This window comes from Magallana gigas, chromosome 8 (genome assembly GCF_963853765.1).
Source record: "Magallana gigas chromosome 8, xbMagGiga1.1, whole genome shotgun sequence".
NCBI lineage: Eukaryota > Metazoa > Mollusca > Bivalvia > Ostreida > Ostreidae > Magallana > Magallana gigas.
This window is the reverse complement of record NC_088860.1, coordinates 7,200,773-7,228,468: the sequence shown is the minus strand read 5'-3', so window position 1 is coordinate 7,228,468 and position 27,696 is coordinate 7,200,773. Positions and strand designations below refer to the sequence as shown.

The following is a 27,696-nucleotide window of genomic DNA, read 5'->3' as shown; positions in this document are numbered from 1 at the left end:
TAAAAATATCAACAAATCATTACCACAGATATCTCCTTTACACATTAAAAAAACATCTACATCAATGAAAGAACAAAACAAAGATTAATACGCAGGTGAGATAGACTGGCAATGCCTGCAATGTACGATATGGGCAGAGGACCAGTCAACCGATGAGATAATTTGCATAACAACAGTTCGTACTTCAATTTAAAAGCGGTGATGTTAATTGTTCGAATATCGGAGTTTAAAAAAATGTAATAATTTCGTATATAAAATCTTTATTTTAAAATGAGAGTAAGTGGCTGTCTTTCTATAGCTAGGAACAGATTTCGTATTTTATCACTTGATAAAACGAATAAGACGATGTTCAACTGAATGAGGAAAAGCGCGCCACCTTCCCCATGTAGAATGGCGATATTTAACAACTTGTAGTGATGTTTTCAGCTACCCTTAGCTGCAATAATGTAGCCCTCTCCGAATTTTTTTATTTAATATCTGATGTTTACTGGAGAGTGCTACAATTCCCTAGGATCTCCGTAATGGTGCAAAATTAATTTTTTAATGCGACTGACTTCGGTCTGAAAAGATCGATTTTATATTTGACTTCCTTTAGATAAAATGATTTTTTAATTCCGGTTGAACAAACTAACCGTATATAAATCAAAACCAGATAAAACATATTAGCATGTTTACCAGTCGTCTTTTTCAGCAGCCATGACAGTTCTCGCGTGATTTTAAGGATTTACGCTTGGAGTTTTGATGGGCTTGATAACGTGAATGTCAGTGTAGATAATCGATCTTACCTCCTTCTATCACTAAAACATCATTTAAGGAAATGGTATATAATGGAAAATTCATATTTACCGCGTTAATTATGTTTATAATAGGGGAATTCCTATATTCAGTCCAAGATCCGCTCCTGAATTCTCATTGGCTGTCCAAAAATAAGACTGGTCAAGGTCAGTAAACATGGCGGACAAATTCAACTTATGTTGTTGACATACACGAAATAACCGATATATGGACTATACTTGATTTTTTTTTATTAATTTAAAGACATCTACAATGTTTTAGTTCAGGTAAGAAATGCAAATGTTATTGTCATTTATATACGATTCACTCCCGCAATTGCACCACTACGGAGAACCTAAGGAGTTGTAGCCCTCTCCCCCCCCCCCAAAAAAAAATCGGGAGAGGGCTCCATTATTGCAGCTAAGCTACCCTTAATGCGATGCGCCGCTCAGGCCTTCGGGCCTTTGATTTTTACATAAAAAAGACTTACTCAGTTGATTTAATTCTAGTTTATATGGATTCCAAACGCATTCTATTGGCTGATTTAGTAGGGAAATAAGAAAATTAACTCGTAAAAAGCATGATTACCAACGACAAAAAGATGCAGAAATGTCTAGAATCGAAGATATAGCTCAGTTAAGGCCAGCACTCCTGTAGGCCCAGGCAGCCCTTGGACCCCTTGCTCAATTTTTTGGTGGCGATTATATTTTTTACCTCATAGAAAACATACGTTAGTTACGGCCATGAATCTGAATGTATTATTAACATTAAAAAATGGCTCTTTGAATATATTATAAATAAATTCTATTGTAATGTATGTATAAACGCCACGTATTTATGCTATGATATATATACTATATGCTACATGTACCGACCTAGCTATAGGTCAGCATTAGCTATGTATGTCTTAACGCCTACTGGATTTAAAATATTTTAAATTTATTGTAAACTAAAGGTGTTTCAATGCAATTTTATATTTTAATAATCGTTAACTATATTTTTTATTAACCAAGTTATAGCGGTTTGATGGCCGGCAACTCGACTTGGAATAAGATAGTAATGACGAATGCAACAATATAGCCGCTTTAAGGGGAGAAGCAGACGAAAATTGAAAAATGTCTTGTATTCTAAAGTTTGATAACAGTTTAAGAAAATAAATGGAAGTGAATACGTATTGGGCAATTGTTTTAATTCCACAAGGACACCCTATTTCTATCCACCGATGATTAATCGAGCGATTAAGTCAGACGTGATGAACAGTGGATTGAATTTTTCCAGGTTAAAGCTGAGAAATGACGATACACTACTGCGCATGTGTAATTTAAGGACCCCAAAAAGGCAAAGTTACAAGAACCTGATATTGAGAGAGTTATATTTCTGTCGATGTATTTATTAGTGAAATGGTTAATTCTATTCATTTCCATAACATGACTTGACTCATATAGAGTGAAGTTGGATTGACTTAACTGAAGCTACATAGTAACTGTTATATATAGTGACATTAGTACCTTGTGTCATCATATATGGAATGAAAATGCGAAACTGTGGCCAACATTTCACTTTCGGTTTAGGGATTGAAAAAGAGGTTGGGATCAGAGCATGAAATAACATTTGAATAGATATGGTTAGACATTAGCCTACAAATTCTATGATAGTTTATTGCAGTTAATCGAGACTGGAGCGTGGTGCCGGACCCGTGAAAAAGTGAAAAAAGGTCAATTTTCAAAACTAACAAGTCATGTTTTATTCTGAAATCTCTGAAATATTTCAAGAGTCAGGATCTAAGTTATGTTTCTGCATGCAAACCAATTTTAGCAACTTGAAAAATCCACTGAAAAATTATTATAAATATCATCATTATCTGCTTCACATTTCAGTTAACTGTCCATGATGATTTAAGAGACTCACGGGAACCTTTGATAAGAGGAAAATCACTAACATCACTTACAATGATTTAAAAGAGATATAAGCACAGTAAGACGGATCGAGTGAGTTGAGGAGCAAACGTGCAGAACTTGAAAGTATTGAGTAACACATGATATCGTGTCCTCAAGGCAACAGTTACAATTGATTGTTTAAATTTTTTTGATTCATTAAGAGCGCTCCTATTTAAGTCATCAGTTTTTTTAACAATTAAAATCTTGGAATTGTATCTGATTTCCTTATTAACTATATTGATTTCATAAAATTTCCTTTGGTATTATTTAAATATACTTTAAAAGAATGATCTATTACACTGGATTTTATTGCGGTTTTCAAGCGATGAAATTTATTATGGTTGTTAAGTCATTGAGAGAAAGCAAAGATAGTTACAAATCAAACCTTTGTGGTTGAAATAACTCAACGTATCACCTTGATAAAAATGGAGTTAAAAAAAAACCCAGAGAAACACAACTTCTGCGAATAAGATAAGGCTTCAGATTACCCATGATCGAATTCGTCCTTCTTTCTATGTATTTTCTTGGGAAGAAGGTTTTATAAGTGAGTTCAAAGGGTATTTTTTAAAACGAAAGTGAACAATGTTTGACATTTAATTGTCATAGAGATTGCATTCTTGTCAACAATGTAGAAGTAATACAAGATATATATAATGAAGATAACATTTTCACGTGATGAAATAGCATACTAGTATACTTATATTTGGAATTGTGGACACCAAAACGTGATCATAGGGATAAATGATATTGTTAGGAGTTTTAAATACGTGGGTTTTTTCGGCGATCGTAGAAAAATAACTTCCTTTCATAACATTGGCAGTTTTCCAGGACATTCCTTTTTCACTAAGCTTAACATTTAATTTTGTATTTATATTGCTTTTGTGTATTCTTAGAACTGAAAGATAAAACAAACGTATATACTATTTATGATGATGTATTTCATACAATTCATGATTGCAATAGTATCGAAAGAGCCACTGGTCACATAAAACTGTAAGTTAATATTATTTCAAACTACTATGTTGCCTTATTTTGCATAAATTTAATTTCGTTAAAAACGTTTTAGAATGTAACTTTCTTGATTAATTATTAGTATGGAATAAATCATTTTTGTATTCTTGGGAAAGTATATTATAATGACTTATGTATCACGCATATGTATATTTTTAATGTTAAAATATTAAAACTATTTAAAAATCTAAAACAGTAAAAACATAAAAATAAGCCAAAAATTAAAACACAATACTTTAAAAAAATTTCTTTGCGGAAATTTCTCTATCAATTTTCAATCTCCAAACTTCTAATTTTTAATACTATATTATAAAAAAGTAACAAAGATGAAGTGGGAATTTATTCCCATTCACAGCCGTAATTCATTAATAGTGTTCGTATATATATTGGTTATATCGAAATCGTCGGCGGTTTATGCTAATATATCTGAGATACGCAACATCTGTCTGAAATTATTTGTGAGAAGTTTTAGGCTTTTCATATCGCTTCTTAGCAAACTATATAAATCAATATATTACATTTTAAATGATACAAACGTAATTACATGTTTATAATAATACTGCAAATTATTTTTAAGCAAAAAAAAAATTACAAAAAGTTGTCAATGCATTTTCAAAAGGTATTGAACTTAATATGTTCTTATAGTTTTGTTGTTTTGTGTAATTAGAACAATGTTGAAAAATGGATAATGGACTGTTCTAGAAATTTTAACCCTGAGTATTAGTAAGCGTAATCCTTGATCAAATTCCTTCAAATAGCAGATCCAAACTTATCACAAGTCGAAAAACACGCATGTGATGAATCTCTGCCATTCAGTCAACTAAAATGTGACTGAAAGGTAACTTAAAGGTGGCTGACTGACAAAGCTATATATGCCATTCAGTCACCTTTCCAGGCCATTCAGTTACCATTCAGTTGACTGAATGACAGAGATTTATCCTGTGACGTCCTGCATAGGACCTGAAGTGTTTTAGTTAATAGTAGAACTGCCTAATGGTATGTTATTGTTCGGTTCTCTTTGGCGTTTTAGCACTTACACCCACTTCCGCTAAAAGGTTTGCTGGAAATGTTCGGGTAAGAAATGTGCCCGATTTCTTTTTAACAAAAATGGTTTTGGCAATCAAAAGGTTACATATAAAGAATATGATTTAATTAGATTCTGAAGTTCCAAACATTATTTTTACAAGTCATTCTGTAATATTTCATACTATGAAGCATTGTATGGTTATACAGTCATACACGGAAACTATCAACAGCGAGAAAACAATTAACCAAGGAATTGTTATAAATGCTTTTCTGCATATAATTTACATCCAACCAGTTGCGCTCGCGCTTTATTGTTCATTCATAAAGATAATAATGCATAGTATTATACATATTTAAAAAAGTGATTGTCCTTTTTGTCAAAATATCAAATAACAAATATTATTATACCTCATAACGAAAATTCTATATAACGCGTTATCTGGTTGGTTCTAGACAATCACGTGCCAGGGCAATAAAACATCATATTTCCCCGTCATCGTGATATTTTTCATTATATCCAATCGTGAATTTTCCTTCCGTTTTTCATTGCATTTAAAAAATCCTGACTATGAGGATACGATGTCATCAAACGATTAATTTTAAAAATTACTGAAGTATACCAACATTCTAAATCTTTTTTATATCAGAAAACTAACATAGAAAGAACCCGGTAAACATTCACTAGGTTTTTGCTTTACAAGAGTTTAAAAACGAACATAACCTGGTGTATTCTTAATTACCACCTGTCTCTCGGCATAGTATACAATTTATTGCAAGAACGCTCGGGAGATATAAAGATGTATCCCCCCCGTATTTTCCTCGGGCGATGCCCTCGGGGAATATGATTTTCCCTGGGGTAATAAATCTTCATATCTTCCTCACCATCAAGCAATAAATGTATAGCCTAATATTGCACGAAAATACATTGTATCCATTAATTATAGCGTTCGGTGAAATTTAAAATAACAACATCCATTTTCAACACAAATGGTTCATGCATTTATATTTATCTGAAAAAAATTCTGTTTCCAAGAAATTGTAGAAACGCGGATTATCATTTAAATACCTGTTGTCGGATGATAAGTCCCGACATTTTGAGAGTTTTTTCCCCACAATATAAGGGTTTTGAATAAACGCTTCAATTAAATAACACTGGCAGCTTTCAAGGACATGACCTTGACTAAGCTACATCAACAAATGCAGGTAAACTGTAGATCATGTTACAGATAACATGTTCTTAGATCTTAAACTAATAAAAAAAAAAAAACACCAGAAGGAGCATATACAATTTTTAAAATTACACCATAGAAGTAGTCTGCCTTGCCATGATCAATGACTTGCATTATAACAAATATTTGTAGAAAAACTTTGTGCATGTTGAATGAGTTGTAGGAGGTATTCGAGTAGGAATGAATACCCCTCACCTTGGATCCGCGCGAAAATGATTTATTTTTTGTTTTGCAAATGTTTGTAGCATCATGTAACATAATAATCTTTACAAACGTTCTAATTTTATGCATATCTATATGTAGAACAAATCTTTTTACAAAAGTCGCACAAACCCTTTACTTTATTAATTGCAACTAAAATTCTCTCTTTAAATCCTCGATGTGGACTTTTTCGAGGTACATGTACATGTACAAATACGTAAAGCAAAAAAAAAATAGGTCAATAAAATTACAAAGCTGCAATTAAAGTTTGACAGTAAAACGTCCACATTATAATGTTATTAGTAAAATTAAAGCGTACATGCCAAATTTTGGACTATAGTTACGCAATTTCATTTAGTCTGAATTTGGTTCTACACAATGCTTTTTGAACCATTTTAACAAGACCTTGGACTTTCGGTAGTATGTAACTATCTATTTTTTGCGTCAAAAACAAGTGAAAATTGACGCTGCTTTGAAGTGAAATATGCACCGATTGCGTTGTTTTAGCTCAAAAGCCAGACAAATCTTAACTATATTTCAATGAGCTATGGCCGAATGACCAGCAATGAAATAGACAGGGCTACGTCACATTGCTGTTTGACACAACTTCCCAAAGTCCAAGCTCCTGTTAAAACGGTTCTAAGCTGAAAATAGGTAAGTCTTATTCATTTCTATTTGGTCTCTGAAAATCACTGACGAGCAGAGCCTATGGTAAAAAAGCATCTAGCTAAACGAGATATTCTATGCCGCAGATATGACGTAATTAAAACATTTGACGTCACAAATGATAGAAATGCAAAAGTGCATTTGAAAATAAAAATTGCTATGATTACGAGGGTAAGTAAATAGTTGCTATGAAGCCCTATATCTAGCTATTAACAATATTGTTATTGCTCAAAATGTGTTTTATGCTTCTTTGATATAGTAAATATCCATTTGGAATCTTTTCTTGAAAACCGTAATTTGACTTCATACCAAAACTCAATTGAAATTTGAAAGAATTTGTCCAAACTTTATTCCTATGGACCCAATTTCCAATTGTTCCACTACATAAATTTCTCAAAAGTCATTTTTGCCCACCCAAATAGAGAATGTAAGTCAACAGACAGAGTTCTGTTGTTATATTTTTGTCTGATACATAATTGCATTTCTATAAGTTTTTTTCGTATTCAACGACATATATAATCCTTTATATTCTTTTAACATTTAATAAACAGTACATCACTTATCACTTTAATTAATCACTCCGGTGCATTACCTTATAAACAGCAAAATGGCAACCTATACCAATTAGTTCATTAGCAAAGCTTACAAGTGCATGACGATAGATTCGTCAGCATTTTGACGCGCCAATGCTAAATCAGTTCTTATGCACCAACAATTTCTTCACCTGGTTAATTTTAAAATAGTTGGTTTTATGCTCATAGTCATCGGGTGCTGATGCGTAGAAGTTGCAAGTTGACGTAAAGCTTGCAATTGAATCTTTGAAAATCGTTCGTTCAAAAGAATACAAAACGACGACTAAAATAAAAACAGTTATGTCAACTGGACCCGTTACCCTTCTGAATTAGTAAAAATGTGTGTTAAAGAGTATAGAAAAACTGAGAAAGAACGTGAAACGGGAACCGCCTAGATATGCCAATTCAAACCACTACAAGGGACCGAAGTTAGGGCCAAATTTCCCGACATGATTAATAAATGACAGTGCCAAGATTCGATAAAGGATGAAGCTCAGCCCCTAATTAGACAATTTTAGAATATGACATTATACACAGTGTCATTAAAATCTTATTGTTTTAGGGCATACAACTGAAGATCGTTTGAATCGAACCCAGCATTGCGCCATGGACCTTACTTGTGTGGCTTTTTTCGCCGTTTTCATCTTTTTCCTGGTTCTCTTAGCTCTAGTTCTCGAAAGGCCCGGTCGAAATGACCTTAACATAACGTCAAGGTCTTTGGAGGGAAAGACGATCATCGTGACTGGAGCAGAGCAAGGTACATGTAGTTTATAGTCCCGTGACTTTTAGTCTGCCACCAAATACATGTATATCGTTAGATTGATCTAGCTCTAATAAAACATAGTTTAACCTTGTCAGTGGTTCTGTTACGGATAACACTAGTAGTATATATTGTGTGTTAGCTTTTGTGTCAATTATGTTAATTCCATGCAGCAGCATCCATCTTTACGCACGTTTATTGTAATTTAGAAAGAAACATCGAAATGCCCTTAAAGCTTGTTCTTCAAGAACTGTTCGATTACCTCCTGGTTTCAACCATTTTCACATGGCAACTGAAAAAACATCAACTAGATACAAAAGGAAATAACAATGTCATATCTCGTCATTTTATTAAATAAAGATACAGCTTCATTGTAGGCAGAGGAATTCATATCACACTTGAACTGGCGAAGAGAAAAGCGCGTGTCATAATGGCGTGTGCAGATGAAAACAAAGGAAAGACAGCTCGGCAAAAAGTTGTTCAAAGGACAGGAAACACAAATGTTGTGGTTCAACACCTTGATGTCAGTATGATGTCATCTGTTCGGTCCTTTGTGACGTTGTTTAAACTACACGAGAAGAAGTTAGATATCCTAATAAACAACGAGGAAATGATATGTAAGCTTCAAAACATAGCGTTTTGTAAAATTAAGAAATAAATAAATATAAATGAAATTAAAATCACTGAGCGGAAAATAAAATTTGGAAGCAATACTTTGCTTTCAGCCATCAAGAAAAAGATGACAAACGAGCAGTTTGAAATGGTTTTTGCCGCAAACTATTTTGGACCGTTTTTGCTGACACATCTTTTGCTAGGTAAGTTCATTTTTTGTATTTAAGAAACATATTTCATTTTTATTTTTAAAAAATACTGTAGATCTGTAAATTTACTATAGATCTGTTGAGGAGATCCCAAGGGCGCGTTGTCAATGTTGGCTCCGTTCTACCTAGTTCTACCGTGCTTGACTGTGGGAATCTTAAAGCAGAGAAATCTTTCCATTTTTCAAGATTTTACGAATCCAAATTAGCATTGCTGATTTTCACCAAAGAGCTTGCAAAACGAACAATAAATTCGGGTAAGAGTGAACGTTGAAAATTAATTCCAGGCAATAAAGCTTATCAAAATTCCCAACATCTGCGATTGTAAATAATATTGATCGCCTCTTACTTTTGACAGGCGTTGTTGCTACCTATGTTAATGCTGGTCCAACGCAAACAGAACTCTGCCAGGACATCTCTTGGCTGTTTCTACTATTTCAGTCAATTTACTCTGGACAAGGACTAAAGGTACACGTGTGGCCATTTTTAGATATTATTTCAAATAACAATTAAATAAAAAACAATTAACGAAAAAAGAAACAGAATATGTCATACATTTATTTTATTAACAGTCGACGACAGAGAGGCCGAGCTCTGAACTGAGTAGAAAAAAAAATTGAAAAATTTGTAAATTATTAAATTAACCTGATTGAATTATTTTGTTAACAGTCGGCGACAAAGGGGGCTCTGTCCGTGCTGTTCTGCGCCCTGGACGACTCTGTACAGACGGGTGGGTACTATATTGACGGTCAGCTCATGGACCATACACCTTCGGTACCTGCCTCTATGTACGATGAGGGACTGGCCAAGAAACTGTGGGAGGTCAGCGAGAGACTCACGGGACAGTCCGATGTCATGGGAGAACTGAATGCACGATTGGCAAAGCGGGGGCGTGTGGAATAATACAAATACGATTACCTGGACTTGTTTTGATCTTCCGTTTTCAATTCAATATCAGTTCTGTCTTTGAAACAACTATATATATTTTTTTCTTTTTTCTTTTTTGTTGAAACTTTATGATATTACAAATGTAATCATTATTTTGTTTTACTAGTACTCGGTATATGATGTCAAATAACATATATGTTTTGACAACACTGTGAAGAAAACTTTGCACTCTATAATTATGTAATCATATGCTTTCTGGATTAAACTTTGATTGAGTTTTAGAGAATTGCAATTGAATATTTTGAGCAACTATTTTCTACTCACAAAGGAAGCAAGTAGAAGGTCAATTTTTTTTAAAGGAAGTATTTCAGAATTTGTGTTACGTGATCTTAAATGTAGCTTTTTATTTCCTTCTGTTCAACATCGTTATTATTTTAACTCTTACATATGTACTTTTGTATAAATTCTTGTTTGTAATTGTATAGAATCTGAGTAGAAGATTGTGTATGGGATAGGGTAAATAAAGTAAGTGTTTATCATAGACTAATTGACAATTTAAGATCAAGCAAAATTAAGCCAATACTAAAAACCTGAGTTATAAGGAAGTTATGATACTTTTCATCTTCCCTCATGATCATGTGTATAACATATTCTTCCTTCATTTGATGCATCAAGAGTATAGGTAAAGAGGACTAAAAATAATGTTCTTGAGATTTCCTTATGGCAAATACTGTAGTAGGGATAACGTCAAACGGCATAATGTTCCTTAACTTTAACCATCTAAACAGTTAAACTGCATAACGTCTCTACATCAGTTTCGTTGTATTATTGAATTCAAATATCAATATATATTTTTTCAATTTACAGTCTATATTAACTTTTAAACAAATTCACATAAATAGCTCAATGCATCTATGAAGGTCTTTTTACACAGTTACAATATGATGAATTATCATATTGAAAAGTGTACAGTGCAGTGTGTGTTTCGAAAATCCAATTCCAGTCTAGTGATAAAAATAATTTCATCACATGTTTTAAATTTTTATTTTAAAAACCTTAAATAAGAAAATCGTTATAAATAAATTTAAAGCGGCATAAACCACTTAAACTAAAATAAAACGACATATAATAGTTAAAACAAAATATTAAATACATGTATAATTCTTGAATACAACCGAATCATTGTACAATAGAAGAAAAATAAATTTATCGACTTATGGTAGTATACTGCACAGAAGTCAATTTATGTACTAGATACAACTTGTGAGTACCGATAGATGAAGAATGACTAATAATGCTGAAGTATACCACAACACCATTACTACATGAGACATACTCTATAGTATTAATTTACTGTAAACAAAAATGCACTCTTTGATGTAAAAATAAAATTGGCTTATACTAGTTATCTAAGCGTAGAGGGTTTTGCAAAGGTTAACAATTGATAAAAAATCAATTGCCGGTTGTTGTTTCTTGAAATTGTCTTGAAACAACAAAGCATGGTGGTAATATATGTTTACTACAAATTTTCTGTCCCCGTAAAGTTCAATAATATTTTCCCTATAAATATGTATACACATAAATTTACAGTATGTTGATAACAAAACATAATTTAAAGACTACTATGGCGGGGGCATGTGTACACTCTGTTCACATGCGGCGGTACACGCCCACCTGAGCCTGGCAGTTCGGACAGGTGTGAATCACGTCCTTACACCCGTCCACACAGAAAGGTATCAGACAGCATGGCCAGCACCTGCAATAAAGACAAAACCCAGAGGTCAGAACATTTACAATTTTGGTAAATTCCTCCTTGTTTATTCTAACCATGTTCTCAATTTGTCGGCCATATTGATATCTGTAGTAGTGAGGAGAAAAATAAAACATGCAGTCCAATCACAAGCTTAATTATTACGATGGTGATTGCCTCCTTGCTCATTTTAATCATTGCCTGCTACATTTACAATGGTAGAGAAGATTATTAAAAATAACGAATTTGATTTCACTATATCACAAAAAACCCACCTGTACCCCTAATACCAGAACCCTTGACACATGGGGACTGGATTTCGTAACTTTTGGTAATGGTATATTTGCTAATCCTTATACTCTGCACTGAGTTGCACAATTAGGTTGAGGTACTTTTTCTCATTAAAACTATGCACTTAGTTTGTACACTAGATGCACTGAAGGTTCTTTTTCAAATATGTTTTGCGGAAGTGGGGGAGAGGGTTCGTAAGTTTCATAAACCGTAAACCGTATACCCTTGATCATAAAGGTAGCTCTTTCTACATGTAGATGTACTAAATTTGCCTAATGGTTTTTAAGAGAGATGAACATTTTCAAAAAAGTAGGAGGCATGACTAAAAACAGAGAGTAACAGGTCACCAAGGTCACTCTTCTTTTTTAAAAAAATGGTCAAATCATCATACGATGATACTAACGAACGTAATGTTTAATGTGTTACCCTATGATACAAAGGATTCCCACGAGGAGCCACGTCATAGTCCCCGTCTCGAACGTCGTCGCCGTCATGACGTCAGCACGACAGGAAGGACAGGACACCCTCACGGGGCATTCCCTCATTGACTGGCAGGCCACCACTGCTACAGGCTGGGCTACCACCGTCACACCTACAGGGTAGAAATTAGGCGGTATTTTGCAGGGATCAGTATTTGCTTTAAAGCGTATTTGTTTTTAAGGATACGACTATGTTCATGGCTGATTGGTTCATAACGGAATAGCATGTATTGGTATTTTTTCTGTGCATATAATTCCCGTGAAGATTTTAAATTATAATTCATGAGAAATAAAACTTTAATAAAAATACAGCAAATATAGAAAGATTAAAATAAACTGACTTTATATTCATCATAATATACATCATCAAACTGAACAAATATACCAAGTATTGTTGGTTTGAACAACACCATCTGTTACACAGGCATTCGTTGCTCTTGGATGATAAAAATCAGGGACGTATAAATTACGTCCCTGTAAAAATAGAACTGTTTAATATAAAACAGAAGGCATCTTACCTTGGGGTGGTGGATAGCCCGCAGGGGGGCCTGGGGGAGGGGCGTAGCCAGGTTGTTGGCCCGGGGGAGGGGCGTAGCCTCCTTGTGGTGCAGGATACCCCTGGGAAGGGGGTGGGTACTGACCCTCCGAGGGTGGAGGATATGCTGGTTGTGACATCACAATATACTATTCAATCTGAAAACTGAAAAAAAGAAAACGGAATTAAACGACAGATTAATTCAATCCACCTAAATTTTACATCAATTAAATGTCCTTACGTAAACTTAAGAATCACGAAGTCAAATGACAAATCAATATACCTCATCGGAATGCTACACGAATCTAAGATGCAGATTAAATGTTTGTAATTTAACTAAAGAATCACGGAACAAAATGACAAATCAGTCTAATTCACCTATATGTTACGTCAATCTTACGTGCAGATTACATATTCTTTTCTTACACAATCGCATGCAGGTAAGCTGATGGATGATTTAAGATAAATTGAGACAATTCCATTGTCACTGTACCTATACCATAGAACGACATAACCATTTACTTCCAACAAACAAATACATACGTACTCACATCTGCTGTTTTATGGTGTACATATAACCTTCTGAATACTAACCGCTTTTGTTAAAATATGAATACTGAAGTAATAACAGGTGAATTCAAAATACCCATAAATATTTCCTACCTATCAATATTTCCGGTATTTAGCCATTTCTTTCATCGGTTGTGGGGTATTCATGTCTTTAGAAATTTCTTTTTTTTTCTTCCTTCTAAAGCCCCTTTTAGGAAGTTCCGGTTACTATATAATATATATCTTAAATATTTGTTTTTATGTAATTCCCCACATACATGTATTTCCTGGCATTATGATTTCAATGCATGTTTACAATAAAAAGACCAAATAATGTGCGGTATAAATCACTATAAAGACTAGTATAAACAATTCTGAGTTTGAACCATCTTCGCTAGCCAATGGTTTGCGGTACACTTTGCTCCACATGTTTATGGGGAGCAAAGTGGAGCGAAAATCTTTGGCTAGCGAAGATGAGTTTGAACCTTCGGGGTAATAATATAATAGGGTTTATCTCATAAGGATAAACCAGATTATTCTGCGCAATGACTTATTGTTAATAATTTATGAGGAAAGGGCAAAAACTCAGTCGGTCAAATTTAATTAGCCCCTAGAGGGTCCCCCGGTTATTAATTTCAGAACATTCTAGAACATCGTGTTAATTGGATAGCATGCGCTATTAACTCTTCCTTTTTCTTCATCAACCGCTACAAAAAACATCGGAAATCCCACCCACCCACCTCCTTAAATTAAGTAGTTAAAGTTGTTTATAGACTATTCTAGTTATTTTTGGGGTTTTTTCTGCTCTCTCGCTTTATATTTTCAGCGTCATGACCAGGAGTTACTCCAAAGGGATATGAGTAGCAGCGCCGATCAGCCCATATGAATGTTTTTGGTGATAAGGACACTGCATAATTTTGCATAGAATGCCGTTTCCGGAGGAACTGTTGTTTCCAGCCTCCTTGGATCACGATGGCATTTCTAATACTGTCTATCATATTGTTAATCACTATATATTTAATAAAGGGTCATGACAAGCATGCCAAACGTCATTTAATTGTTGGTGTTTTTTTTTTTAATTTTGAGGAGGTCAGGTTAATACAATAAGGTACACTTAATATTAATTTTGGTAATTGTCAAGAAAAGCTAGGCTAAATGGTCGCTGAATAACACTAGATATTTTAAAAGCAACCTACAACAAAGCAAATATAGCAACCAAACAGAAATTGATATTTTACATAAGCTATCCAGAGACAGGCTGAATTCTATGTTACATATATGTATCAACAAAAGCCAGATGGTCTTGGGGACAAAACGCCTCAAAGAAACTTTCTTTTTTAAAAGCATCAACATCTATTTTTCCTTAAATTAACGATTAAAGTTAGATGCAAAGCTTTTCGTAAGGTACGTGTACACTGTACTACGAGGTAAAGTTTTTAAAAAAGTTATCTTTCCACACTAATCGAAATTAAAAATTTGAATTTAAATTCAGATCTTTGATCCGCTCCGACAATTTGATGTCGCTACACAGGGATTTAGATAAGGCAAGTTATCATTTTGTTTACATTGGTAGAACTCCACCCAAGCTTGGAATTTGTGATGTCAGTGGGATTGAAGTTGGAGAAAAAAAGCAAAAATATATGTACACCCTACCATCGTCAATTTCTGCATCCTCTCCATATAATTAGAGTCAAAATTCAAGTCAAATTATTTACAATGTTTAATTTGACAAAGTTTACATATTAAATGATAAGAAAGCGGTAAATATTGATGGTATACTTGTTCATTATTGATGTTCATGCCTCCATTATATATGGTGGAGAGATGGATGATGGAGATATACCACAGAGCCTTTCAATTCCGCTTCACGGATAGCTTTACAAATTATCACATGCATCAATATAATCATTATCTGCCATTAACTCATATAACACTTGTGTGCAGCTTAGTGGAGAACTATATCAATGATGCCTCATCTATTATTTAAACCAAGATTTTGCTTGACTTGATGGTTTGCACTTTGTGTGTCATGAAAAGATTTCTGAATAAAGAAAAATTGGGGGCGGGGTTAACAAGGTAGGTTAACACTAATGTGTATTCCTGTGCCGTAACTCTTGGTATTTCGCAATACACTGATGAACTGAGTATGCAAAAAGCACTGTTTGGCATGCGATTCTATAAAGCCCGGGGCCCCCTACTGATGACCCAGATGCTGCCGTTCTCCCGTCTTGGGCCCCCCTAGCTAGCCGACCACGGTCAGTGTTTAGGTCGCATAGCGGCCATGCCCCGGCACTGACCTACCGATATACTTTAGTGTTATGCCTCGCCCTAAAATATCTCAATATTATTAAACATAAACCTCCCCATGTTACAAATATAGATTCGTGTTATCGTCTTTTACAAAACCACCAGTAAGAAACGTTAATTGTGGAGAAATTATAAAAAAAAATCGGATAAGCTTACCTCGAATATCCTCGATTGTGGACGATGAAAACGAATCGATGGAGCAAGTATAACTGCACGGCCTGTAACATCCAGCGCCTACTCCGCTTGAGTTAGAATAATCCGACGAACTGTGGCAATGCTAAACAACTCCCTATAACCCTAGGCAAGTCGGTCGGTCGACCGCTCAGGGTGTACGGGCCAAAGTTGGTATGGTAGTGTATTCCTTGATTTGAATGAAAGATAATGTACCTCCACGGTCAGAAGATAAATGGACTCTCAATGTGCGCGCGTATTTTAGCGATGTGATTATCCACGCAATGACCTACTTCCCTTAGAGTCTGCAGCCACCAATACGATTTTTTTACCATTCACGTAAAACTGACTTGCTTGGATAAATTATCCAAAACTGTTATGCTGTATACATCTAGGCAATTGGAAAATTGCTGTCGCTGCACAGATGTGAATACACACACACACACCCATCCACACATACATCAACAACACTCAGGATAGATAGCAAAGCTTTTCCCCTTACTAATAGATACATGTATATGTAATGTCAATTGAATTTAGAAACATGTTTAGATTCTCCCGATTCTCAGCCTCAAAGTTGATCACGAAGAATATAATGGAATAAATAACGTATGTACGTTAAGATCAAATTAGAAAAAAAGGTTATACCGGTGCAAATGTGGCTCGAAACCCTTTACCTCTAGGTACACTGTAGTAGGTCTCTGTTGAGCCACTATCGTTGAATGGCTTACAGTAATAGACTAAGGTGGTACGGGACAATTTTTTTTTATACATTTCATTGTAGCCAGTGGATGTGTGTGTTCGGAACTCTGTAACTAGAATTTCCTCTGTTCCCATTTAGCACAAATACCTTTAATCCACTCTTTATAAGGCCAATCACCAATTTCTGAAGAAAAATACCAGTCAAAACCTGTAAAATTTTCTACATACTGGTTTTTTATGAGATTTTGACCCTTTCAAATTTTGCTAATTTTTCAGCTTTTTATACCTCCCCCAGCCAATTCCCTGCAAAGAGTTGACCTTCCGCACCGTGTGCGTTGCACTATCACATGTCAGAAACTTACCAGTGTATAGTTTACAACGTCCCGCCCACCTACTTTTCGTGTTTTTACCCTCCCGTCTGTAACTTTCAATTTCACTGTGCAAAGTCAACACAACAGTCATAGCCGCAGGTTTCACATTTTACTTCTGATTCTCATGTAACTAACATATGGGACCAAAATATTGCATATTAATTTCAGCAAGAGACATCCCTCTAACTAAACTAATGATAATCATTAAAAATCATTTCATGAATTTTAGCAACACTCATAAGCCTTCAAGTACAGAAATTCTCAATTTTACAAAAATATTGAGGGCACTTTATCCGAAACTGTCCCTTGCTACCTAATTAAATATGTCAGATTCATGTATGGATAAAAAAAAATTCCGGATAATTTAGAGCTATCGAACGTTGCTGGGGATCGGGGATCGCTTTAATCGGAAATGGTATATCTAAAAGTTTTAACATGAAAGGTGAAATTAATGGACAGAGACACAGCTGTTTACCCCACGAAGAATCAGTGTCACGCATGCTTTAAAATTTCTGTTAGATGCTCCCAGATGTTATTTTTTGGATGAAATGTAAGAACATCAAACAAATTAAAATTATGGGCAAATTAATTCACAATGATAATTATGTTGATACGGGAGAAAAGTAGAATAAAAAATTTAAAATAAACATATTATGTTTAGATAGTTTAGAATCACATATTGAATACGGCCTTTAGCCATTTTTCATTATTATTCAAACAAAGTATTATTATTTTTATAAACATTTGTTGATTGATAGATAACATTTGTTTAAAGTATTTATTTTCTCAGAATAATGAAAACCACGCTCTAGAGCTGGATTAAGCAGATAAGAGGTAAACTTTCAGATATATATATACATGTATTTTATTTACATCAGTGTACATCGCATATGTGTACATATGCATTACAATATATGTCTAGCATGTTTTGACTGAGTCTTGCTAGGTTACGCTTTATAAACCTCCATGCAATGCAATATCGATCTGTTAAAATTATTCAAACAAAAAAATGCATTCTCTTCGACGGTTCATTTGAATATGAAAGTAGCGAATATTAAGATATGATAATAGATATTCCGCGTCAAATGTATCGCATAGCCCCTTACCTCCTTCGCTACCCTAACTCCGTCACTTTCGGGAAACTCCTCGCCGTTTGAAATCAAGTGCGATTATGACGTCATTTTTTGCATGTCAAAAATCTTTAAATTACATCGGTTATATTCAAGAATGTTTTAAAACATAACTCAATTACACATTGTTTATTTTTTGCACCATTAATTGCGTGAAATCAGATAACAATTTTTCACGGGTGCACTAAAATATCGATATTTCTGACTTGCGGGCCCATTCAATCATTTACGGTGGTCAGTCATTTTCAGAGAGGCCAAGATGAAACATTTCACATGTAATGCAATTTTGATTAAGGTTATTAATACATTTTTTTTCCGTCCGCAATAACAATTCTTCCATGTACATGTTTGGGACATATTACGGTAATACAAATATTTGGAAGTCCGGCGAAAGTCAGACTGGTGCAGTTCGTTCTGTTACTTAGGTTTCGATTGATTACAAAATAATCCATGCGTAGTTAACCTTAAAAAAAACCCCCAAATATTTAAACAAGACGCCATTTTGTTTATAACTGGTATTTCATTACCGTTTTCGTTTTTCAACTGATCTCAGTTAAATAATGCACCCTTAAAAGGGCAGTTTAAAAAAGTAAAATGATTCCTGGACAAATTATTAAAACCGATTAAACCGTGTTTCAGTTTTTATCAGTAGCTGTGTGAACACAATCATATTTCTTTAAAATATAAGTGGCCACGGATACTTCATGTAGAAACGTTTTGCTTTAAGTCAGCGCAACTTGGGCCTCTTTGTTGCCAAACTTGGTACATATATAGCCTAATCATTATATAACTCTATCTGGTAAAACTTATTTGCAACTTAAATTTCTTAGTATAAGATCTTATCTATATAAAATAATAAGATTAATATCCTATTATTTAAAGTATACTTACATACACTATATACCTGCTCCATCTTTGGCATTTATTTTGTCTATGGAACCCACAATTACACATTGCTTGATAAAAATGCAACAAATACATGTACAATCTTCGTAAAAAGGCATTTGATATGAAATACATTGGAATTTGTCAGTTGTCATTTTGTAAATATTTGGTATTTACTGCCATCCGGTAAATTCAAAGTTTACAAAACTAACTAATGAAAAGGTTTTGAACATAAATTATATTTGTATTGCACGTTTTAAGTACGATATTTTATTCTAAGTGTCGCATGAGCTTGTGAAGCAAATTTTCTTTTTGGGGGGTGACAACCAAAAAACATGAATTATGAACGGATACTACAGTCTTACATCGAACGTTATCGTGAATGATTACTTCTTTGCCAAAACTTATAACTATGTTCAATAAACATAGTTATATCAGTTTTGAGAAAATCAAAAATAATCGGTTTTCGAAAAGTTTTTATGATTGAAAATTTAGATAGAGGTTGGAAAAATTGATATAACTATTTATATGGAAGAGATGATAAACAATAATTTTTCCAGTTATATCCAAGCAAATAACTGAAAAATAATTTTTTAAAATCCTTGGTATCTAATTCTGTGGTCTGACGGATTGTTTAGGAATAAGCATCTTCATTAGAGTTGATAGATAACACAGTTTGAACAGTTTATGTGAGCTCTTTGTTTGTTTACAACATGGAGAATATTACAAACAAATATACAACAGTTTACTCTGCGTGGCCTAAACAATGGCTTTATTGCGATCATAAACCAATGTCGATAACTAATTAGTCGTTAATGACAATTTATGCTCTTATTTGAGCCGATTCAAAAATAGGTGTTGTTGCTATCGTAACCGTAAATCAGTCGTTGGTCATGATACCAGGAACTAGTAGGTCTACATTAAATCTTCATTTTTACCGTAAGAAAAAGGTTCAATCTTAACTTGGGGGTGGGAGTGGGGGTGGGGGTTAAGGAGAATAATCGTATTTGAAAATCCAGACATGTAAGCGTGTAGATCAGACAGTACAATAGTATTGATCCGTAAGTCTTATTATGAATAATACTTTGTTTTTGTATGTTTGTAAAAAAATTGCTTCTGTCATCAAGAGCATTATCTTCCATTATGTGCAAAAGTTTTGAAAATATTATGTACAGAACGCATTGATTACCATGGTTCTTACATTTTATACAAAAGAGGGAAATTTCTAACTTTCATTCGACAAGATGATTCGAAATATTCTAGAAATGCTAAAAGTGTACATGTAGATTGGAATCACTTTTGATAAAAAAGGGGAGTAAATGTTTGCGTTATTTGAATTTCGATGTGTCTAGCCTGAGACATCCAAAGCATATAATGTTCATTAATTGCATATGGAAATTTTTGAGCCTTAAAATTATTCTCCAAATAATTATAAGTTTCTCTGAAATCTTATCTTCAAAAGTAATTTGTACTTCGTGTATATTTTTCATTCAAGGTAATATCAAAGCTTTGAAAAACAACAAACGTATATAATTTCTATAGTCAGATGACCGATCAAGTTCATCTCCCGATAAACTGTTAAAAACTAACACTACTTGAATATCATAAATAGAATATTTTGATTAAGATTCGATTTTTTTTCAGTATATATATATGAACATATGTGATTTATGAAGTATAAGGAATAAGAAAGAATCAGTTGATGTAAATATAAGGATAAAACTATTTAATTTCTTATAGGTAAAAATATTTCCGCATATCGGGAATTATTTAACGTGTTCCAAGCTATAGATAACAGAGTGAACTACACTTCACAAATTGTCCTTCAACAAGAACACGTAAAGGAATTGGAAATCCTTACTGAATGCTTATTGAAACGACGATAACTCTGGCAGTGTTAGTGAGGTTGCAGTTCTTCAACTTCCCCCAGTATGTTGTGTGTTCGCAAACAAGGATGTCCCCTGAAACCAAAATGATATCTTTTGCTTGAAAAGGACTAATGAAAGTACATGTCTATAAATCATTTCCTTTAAATAGCATTTTAATAACTTGTTACCATTGAAAGTTTAAATTAGACGTGATATTTCAACAAAATCGAATCAATTTATACCCATAGACCTTTATTCTTTATATTAAAATCATTTTTCAAACAGTTCATGTAAGGTTCATGCAAGTTACGTAATACCTGTGAATATACGTTTATTCACACTGTAAGGTATAGAAATTATATACGTTTGTTGTTCTTGAAACCTTTGATGTTATCATGATGGCATATACATGTAGATTCAAATTCTTGAATGGTTTGAGACGGTATCAATATCTCTGCTTATTTTGAATTAAAACTTAAATCACCTTTTTTAATTGAAATTGAGAATTATCCCATTAAAATTTGAAAAAAAATATTTAATTTACATGTGAATACAGAATGTACATGTAACAGTAATAATGAGTGATAATGAAATATGTATAAAAAGTATATGCGGTTATATCTATATTTGGTAGATGTAAATATATCTATATATCCTTAAGTCTCGGATTTGATTCATTTAGTTTTCGGCAGTTGGTTTGTAGAACGCAGTTTGCAGTTTGTTATTCGCAATTCAAAAGTGAACTGCATTCTATAACACAGTTGGCAATTCAAAATCTACCCTGGGGCTGAAATTTAAGATTCAAATTAATAAGTTAGGTCTGAAAGTAAGATTGTCATAAAATTAATGTCATCTCTGCCAGATTAAAACCTTTTGAATTTCTGTCATCCAAGCACCGGTTAGAATTGCAGCAGCTTTGTTGAATCCGTCATCATAAATATTTGAGACATTGTGTTCTTTTTTCAAAGGAATTTAATTAACTTTAGCTTTATTGGAAATTGCGTCTTGGCCTATTTTTCGGAGTTTTTTTTTATTTAAATTTTCTTTCATCTCTTTATGTCAAGAGAAAACAAGCACTCATTATTGGTAAAACTACTTTAAAAATAAATAATTAAGGATACACCAACATCATATCCCTGGAAAATTGTATATCAATTCTATGATTCAGTGTGACTTTAACACGTCAGCACTTTCACATTTTTTTTTCATAATTATACTGTTCATATGCTTGTAGTATGAAACTATATGATATCAAAGAATATTATGAAGTATGTATTAAAATTAAAGTTAATGAAGTAAATCTTAATTAATGAATGTTTTCATAATAGAACTAGAATTACTAGCTTGTTATGATTTTTATGTCCTAGTTAGTTAATTACCTGCTCAAATTATGAGTGATAGTGCACATGTGTTTCCCTTCAGGTATAATTTTGCTGCAGTTACTGCTGATTTAGTCGTTTGGAGTTTGAACTCAATCATAGGACATTAAAAAGAAACCATTTTGCCGATTGGAGAAGATGTCAAGTTCCTAAAAAATAATGATGACGTCACAAAGTGAGCGCAAACTAAAAAAAATCACAATCACCTGGGTCCCAAAATTAAAATACGGGTTTTAAAACTCTTGTAAATAAAATGGTTATGTAGCACGGATTTTGAAGCGTTTATGAATGAAGTTTGACGTTTTTGCACAATAAATAAAACACAAACATTCTGTATTTTTGACTAGTGCGAATAAAAAAATCTTTAGATTTTAATATGAATGGATAATGAACATTTACCGGTATTATTTGAAAATTAAACTGACATGAGGTTTTCTATCTGCGTTGATAATTTGTAATGAGAAGGGATTCCTGTAAAGTTTCCTCCTGTAAAAGCCAAATGTACCATAAAATTTCAGTTAAAACGCGTAATGAAACGATTTTCTAGGGATTTCCAATTCACAAGCTTTTTATGGCAAAATCATAGACCCTTGGGAGATAATTACTTGGAATTTTCCGCAGCTTCATTCAAAAGCTGTTCGTCTTTAGGAATCGCGGAGAAGGACATTAAAAAAAATCCTTTAAAATTGCAGTTTTAGGCCGGAGGTCAAGATCCTTTAAAATTGCAGTTTTAGGCCGGAGGTCAAGATCGTTATGTCTGAAGGATTTTTTTTCAAAGTTAAAAAATAACAATTAAAGTACAGTAGTGTCATTTTATTTGTCTATTCAAGTCGAATTTTATAGCACAGACCTTGTTTGAAACAATCCTCCGACGAATTAATCTTTATACTTAAACTTAGCATTCTTCTGCGTCGACCCGGTATATGAATGAAATCTTTTAATTGAAAAATCCTTTTCAATACTTTTTTGATAGAAAAAAGTTTTTAGAATTATAGATGAAAAAACAAAACCAGAGAGTATTTTGTTAAAATTTCTAAAGCATTGCCAAGTGTGAAAAATTAAAGTGGTAGTGTCCAATTTCTGATTTTCTAACTTGAAGATCATCGTGATCATCGTAGATCTACATGTATTTATCCCAAGACTTCCAGCAGGGCTCTAAGTCATTGTCGGCAAGAAAGGAACACCAAAATATTTATTTTCAGCAACATATTGACGATGAGCTAAAATGAATATGTTATAATGCAATAATAGAATAACCGCCAAATTCTGCCATCTGATGGTCGATTCATCGATTGATATTGCAGAGTTTGCTCTAATAAGTTAAAATGGATAATGTCGTATTCAATTATCAATAGTACAGGATATTTCCAATATGTGATTTTCTTTTTTTATTATTTGTAACAATAACATAAAATGATCATTTTGGCAGGCCACCTCCGCAATCTCGTCCTTTTTGTCGAAAAGTGCAAGAAAAGCTGTCATTATTATTTTCCCTGAAATTTATTGATGTTTTCAAAATTGTTCATTGTAAAACATCCTAAAAAAGTTATATACATATATGCAATAGGAAAAAGGAGAATGTTGAACAAAATCCAATTTTAATCTATTTCTTTTCGTTTTAATGAAATGTATAGAGAGAAAGAGAGAGAGAGAGAGAGAGAGAGAGAGAGAGAGATCGGCGACAGAATCAACACCTTCTTTAAGAATGTGAACAAATGATGTGTATAATGTAGCTAATCTTTTTTATAGTTTCTTAAGTAGTAGTAGTTTAGTAGTAGCTTTAGATTTTGTTTTCTTTGTTTTTTACTCATGTAATTTATTTTTTGGTCCTGAAGAAGGGACGGGTTGTCCCGAAAATTTGACAATTTCTATTGTTCGTGTCGTTAGCCATTTTTAGTGCTTTATATATATATATATAGAGAGAGAGAGAGAGAGAGAGAGAGAGAGAGAGAGAGAGAGAGAGAGAGAGAGCATTGGAGCTGGGTCTGTACGTAGTTTTCCGGAAACATTTACAGTTCTGATGAATTTTAAAAACTGTAATGTGTTTTTGTATAGATTGTATCATGCTTTGGTACATGTTATTCTTTATCTCAGCATCAAAAACGATTTTAAAAAGCGGTTAAAAAATAAAAACATTCACCGAGATAAGAAAAAAATTAACTCAACGCAACATTTAAAATATTAATCGAACGCTATATTTAACTGATAACATTGTTATCCCTGCATCAGATCAATCTTTTTTGTATCACCCTTAACGCTTGTTTCATTTTTATCGCCTTCATCGAACACATTTTTTAAGAAAATCCGAAAGACGACAAGATAACGAGGTTGGCGGTCTCTGAGGATGTTTTTATAAATCTGTGTAACGTGGTCTGTTACCCTAAAAGTGTCGTAACAAGATTTTCTCCAAGTAGGTAGAAAATTAATCAATCAATCAAACGATCAATCAATCACAAGCTATACAGATCATGGACGTGAGTACTGGGACAGAGTCCTGAGCAAGATATCAAATCAATACCAAGTATACCGGGAATGTGAACGACTCGAGGTTTCCACTATATAGTAGATCACGATTTCACTGGTTTGTCGTTTATCTAGGCTGCGAAACAAATGTAAGTAGATGACAAAGTTTTTGATTATTTTTTTTAAAAACTTATTCTTAGTCTGCAATGTTTGTATCATTCAAAATAAAGCAATGAAATGGCATCGAAATAAAAAATGCATTCGGGTTCTGGGTTGCGTTTTACAGAACTTCCGTCTAGTAAATTTCTAAAAGCATTTTTAATTCGTTACAAAATTGATTTAACTTGCATGAAACATACTTAGAATAATTAAATTTTTTATACAAATTGTTTTGTATACATTTTGTCCGTTAGGGTCATTCTATGAGACTGAAAATATTTACGACTTTGTCGTAAGTTCTAACGCAGCCCTGGGCTCTAGATTATATTCAATTTAAACATAGGTCTTACTAATGAATGTATAGACAATACAGGTAAGATATTTATACAACTGTATAGAAAATACAGGTACCATATTTATACAACTGTGTAGAAAATACAGATACGATATTTATACAACTGTATAAAAAATACAGAAACGATATTTAGACAAGTGTGTAGAAAATACAGATACGATATTTAGACAATTGTATAGAAAATACAGGTACGATATTTATACAACTGTGTAGAAAATACAGATACGATATTTATACAACTGTATAAAAAATACAGATACGATATTTAGACAAGTGTGTAGAAAATACAGATACGATATTTAGACAATTGTAAAGATAATACAGATACGATATTTAGACAAGTGTATAGAAAATACAGATACGATATTTAGACAATTGTATAGAAAATACAGATACGATATTTAAATAATTGTATAGAAAATACAGATACGATATTAAAACAATTGTATAGAAAATACAGATACGATATTTAAACAATTGTTTAGACAATACATCTTTTTTTCTGACTAAGCAAAGGTTGCTTTGGGTTAACATTACAGCTACGCCAACATATGTTGGACGATCAACACCAATATTTGCAAATAATGCCTTCAGCATCTTTTTGCATTTATATATGTGTATTTTGTAAGATTTGCAGATCATGCAGTGATTACTATATGCTTAAAAACGTTGAAATACAGGTTTTTTTTTACATTGTTTATTTATGGTACATGTATGAGGAATGAATGGGGAAATGACTATTCAACAAAGAACAAAGTTGGAAATACTGAGTATTAAAGCTGCTTGGTCCGATTTTATATCAAATTTTATGCACGCTTTTAAACGATGGCTATGTTTAGTATATGTATAATAATAGACATTGCAGTAGTTTTACCCGTCAATTATGCCAAATTTCAATGAAGAAAAATACGTACAAAATTTGCTAACAAAACAAACGACATTAAAAGGTACCTCGTTATTTCGCCTCATGTTAAATTTCACCCCTGACGACGAGACGGGTATAGTTGTATTACGAATTTGAAATCGCCTTAAATAAAGGTCGAAATGATCAGACAAATTACAAATAAACATGTGTACGTTTTGTTCGCTAATATTTCTAAAGTCTGCTTTCTTTACAATCGATGCATAGCATGCGGGTTGAATAACCCCAATCATTCGGGGGACGAAACCAAGCGGTTTCCTTTTCTAAACATTCCCGTGATGCACTTTGGTTTGTTTTTTCGTTTGCCCAAAGAGAAATTATTTTTATTTACTTTGAATATTTCTAACTTTTAAAGAAGACTGATTCTGCTGGTGTAAATAGGAGAAAGTCCATAACTTTCTAAGATAAATGATTTGTATGAAAAAAATATTGATACTGTAATTACAAAAAAATCGGACCAAGCAGCTTTAAATGTTACAGAAATGTGAGACATCTTTCATTAGGTATTAGAAAACTGTACTAAATTCTACAAAGATGTCAATCGATACAAAGCAATGTAATGAAAGTAATGAATACTAGTACTTAATTCCAGATGTTTACGTAAACCTGCGTTATTTTTGTTAAAGATAACGAAGGATTGACTACATTCAGCGTTTATTTGCAATTATCATACATGTCCCTCTATTCGCGGTGGTCCTTAAGACAGCAAAACCTATTTGAAAGCAGATATGTTGAAATACTTAAAGAACATGGGATTCCTTGAAGTGTGGTCACTCATAGAGTTCTATGCGATCTTACCATAGACATAACCGATTGACTGGGATGTAAACCTGTAATCCCACTGCTGTAAAGTCATATCTGGATCAGAGCTGCTTGATCGGTGTTGTGCAGATTCATTCAATTGGCCTTAATACGCCAATAATAGAGTTTTCATAGTTCTGAGAATCTACTACAAATCTCTGCAATTTAACATTCCATAATCATGATGGAAAGTCATGTTGTAAAAAAGAAAGAATATATTGATATTTCCTTCAGCTTTGTAATAAATCTATGAAATCTGTATAAATCATTCAACGAGACCGGGTCTAAATTGGCCTGCCCTAGATTTTTAAACGAAATTTCTTACATGAATTTCTACTGAAATAATTATCATTTTAAAACAAAAAAATCAGACATTTCAAACTTCTGCCCTAGGGATTTTTTCCTGTTCTACATATGAAGGTTATTGCTAGAAGATATCAAATGATCAAATAAATAAAAACTTTTACCTTCGGTTTGTTCCAGGGGTCTTACCAAAGTTTTATTTGTATGCCCAATTTCTCAGAAGTTATCTGATAATGGCTTATTTTTATTTGATAAAGGCGAAAATGGTGACCTTTATAGTGTTATTAAAATATTCAAACATATTTAAGTTATAAAAATATATACAAAACCACATATTTAGGCTTATACATACAAGTACATGGATACTGTCTTGAAATACATGTATTAAAGATAT

General features: G+C 33.1%; 3 protein-coding genes across 5 annotated transcripts in view; 2 read left to right on the top strand and 1 right to left on the bottom strand.

Moving 5' to 3' along the window:
* Window positions 1–3,574: 3,574 nt before the first annotated feature.
* LOC105332778 (retinol dehydrogenase 11) lies at window positions 3,575–10,552 on the top strand. 2 transcript variants are annotated; one of them, XM_066068613.1, is made up of 7 exons: window positions 3,575–3,704; window positions 7,979–8,173; window positions 8,554–8,793; window positions 8,902–8,991; window positions 9,072–9,251; window positions 9,353–9,462; window positions 9,664–10,552. In XM_066068613.1, exons 2-7 carry the CDS (start codon window positions 8,023–8,025, stop codon window positions 9,895–9,897), a joined length of 1,005 nt encoding a protein of 334 aa, XP_065924685.1. In that variant the 5' UTR covers window positions 3,575–3,704; window positions 7,979–8,022; the 3' UTR covers window positions 9,898–10,552. The 2 variants fall into 2 exon arrangements, with proteins under 2 accessions (XP_065924685.1, XP_065924684.1); XM_066068612.1 differs by lacking the exon at window positions 3,575–3,704 and adding an exon at window positions 6,958–7,015.
* An 856-nt stretch (window positions 10,553–11,408) lies between these two features.
* On the bottom strand, window positions 11,409–16,351 carry LOC105332776 (lipopolysaccharide-induced tumor necrosis factor-alpha factor homolog). Of its 2 annotated transcripts, XM_020069129.3 has the most exons (5): window positions 15,950–16,351; window positions 13,601–13,714; window positions 12,921–13,102; window positions 12,350–12,515; window positions 11,409–11,638 (listed from the first exon to the last, which is right to left on the bottom strand). In XM_020069129.3, exons 3-5 carry the CDS (start codon window positions 13,075–13,077, stop codon window positions 11,533–11,535), a joined length of 429 nt encoding a protein of 142 aa, XP_019924688.3. In that variant the 5' UTR covers window positions 13,078–13,102; window positions 13,601–13,714; window positions 15,950–16,351; the 3' UTR covers window positions 11,409–11,532. The 2 variants fall into 2 exon arrangements, with proteins under 2 accessions (XP_019924688.3, XP_011433776.3); XM_011435474.4 differs by lacking the exon at window positions 13,601–13,714 and having other exon boundaries at window positions 15,950–16,345.
* Window positions 16,352–24,781: 8,430 nt separating this feature from the next.
* The window catches only part of LOC105332775 (alpha-2A adrenergic receptor), a 33,639-nt gene continuing 30,724 nt past the window's right edge, over window positions 24,782–27,696 (top strand). Inside the window, exon 1 of the mRNA XM_011435473.4 lies at window positions 24,782–24,911. The gene's annotated coding sequence lies outside the window, so the exon portion shown is untranslated. The remainder of the gene's footprint in view (window positions 24,912–27,696) is intronic.

What these genes read in the sequence shown, in the direction of transcription:
- LOC105332778 (XM_066068613.1), top strand. Translation starts at nt 8,023, where the DNA reads ATGGACCTTACTTGTGTGGCTTTTTTCGCCGTTTTCATCTTTTTCCTG. An exon ending in CGTGACTGGAGCAGAGCAAG is followed by an intron (nt 8,174 to 8,553) that starts GTACATGTAGTT and finishes GCTTCATTGTAG; the next exon opens with GCAGAGGAATTCATATCACA. An exon ending in AAACAACGAGGAAATGATAT is followed by an intron (nt 8,794 to 8,901) that starts GTAAGCTTCAAA and finishes CTTTGCTTTCAG; the next exon opens with CCATCAAGAAAAAGATGACA.
- LOC105332776 (XM_020069129.3), bottom strand. Translation starts at nt 13,077, where the DNA reads ATGTCACAACCAGCATATCCTCCACCCTCGGAGGGTCAGTACCCACCC. An exon ending in GGGCTATCCACCACCCCAAG is followed by an intron (nt 12,516 to 12,920) that starts GTAAGATGCCTT and finishes TCTACCCTGTAG; the next exon opens with GTGTGACGGTGGTAGCCCAG. An exon ending in GGAATCCTTTGTATCATAGG is followed by an intron (nt 11,639 to 12,349) that starts GTAACACATTAA and finishes TCTTTATTGCAG; the next exon opens with GTGCTGGCCATGCTGTCTGA.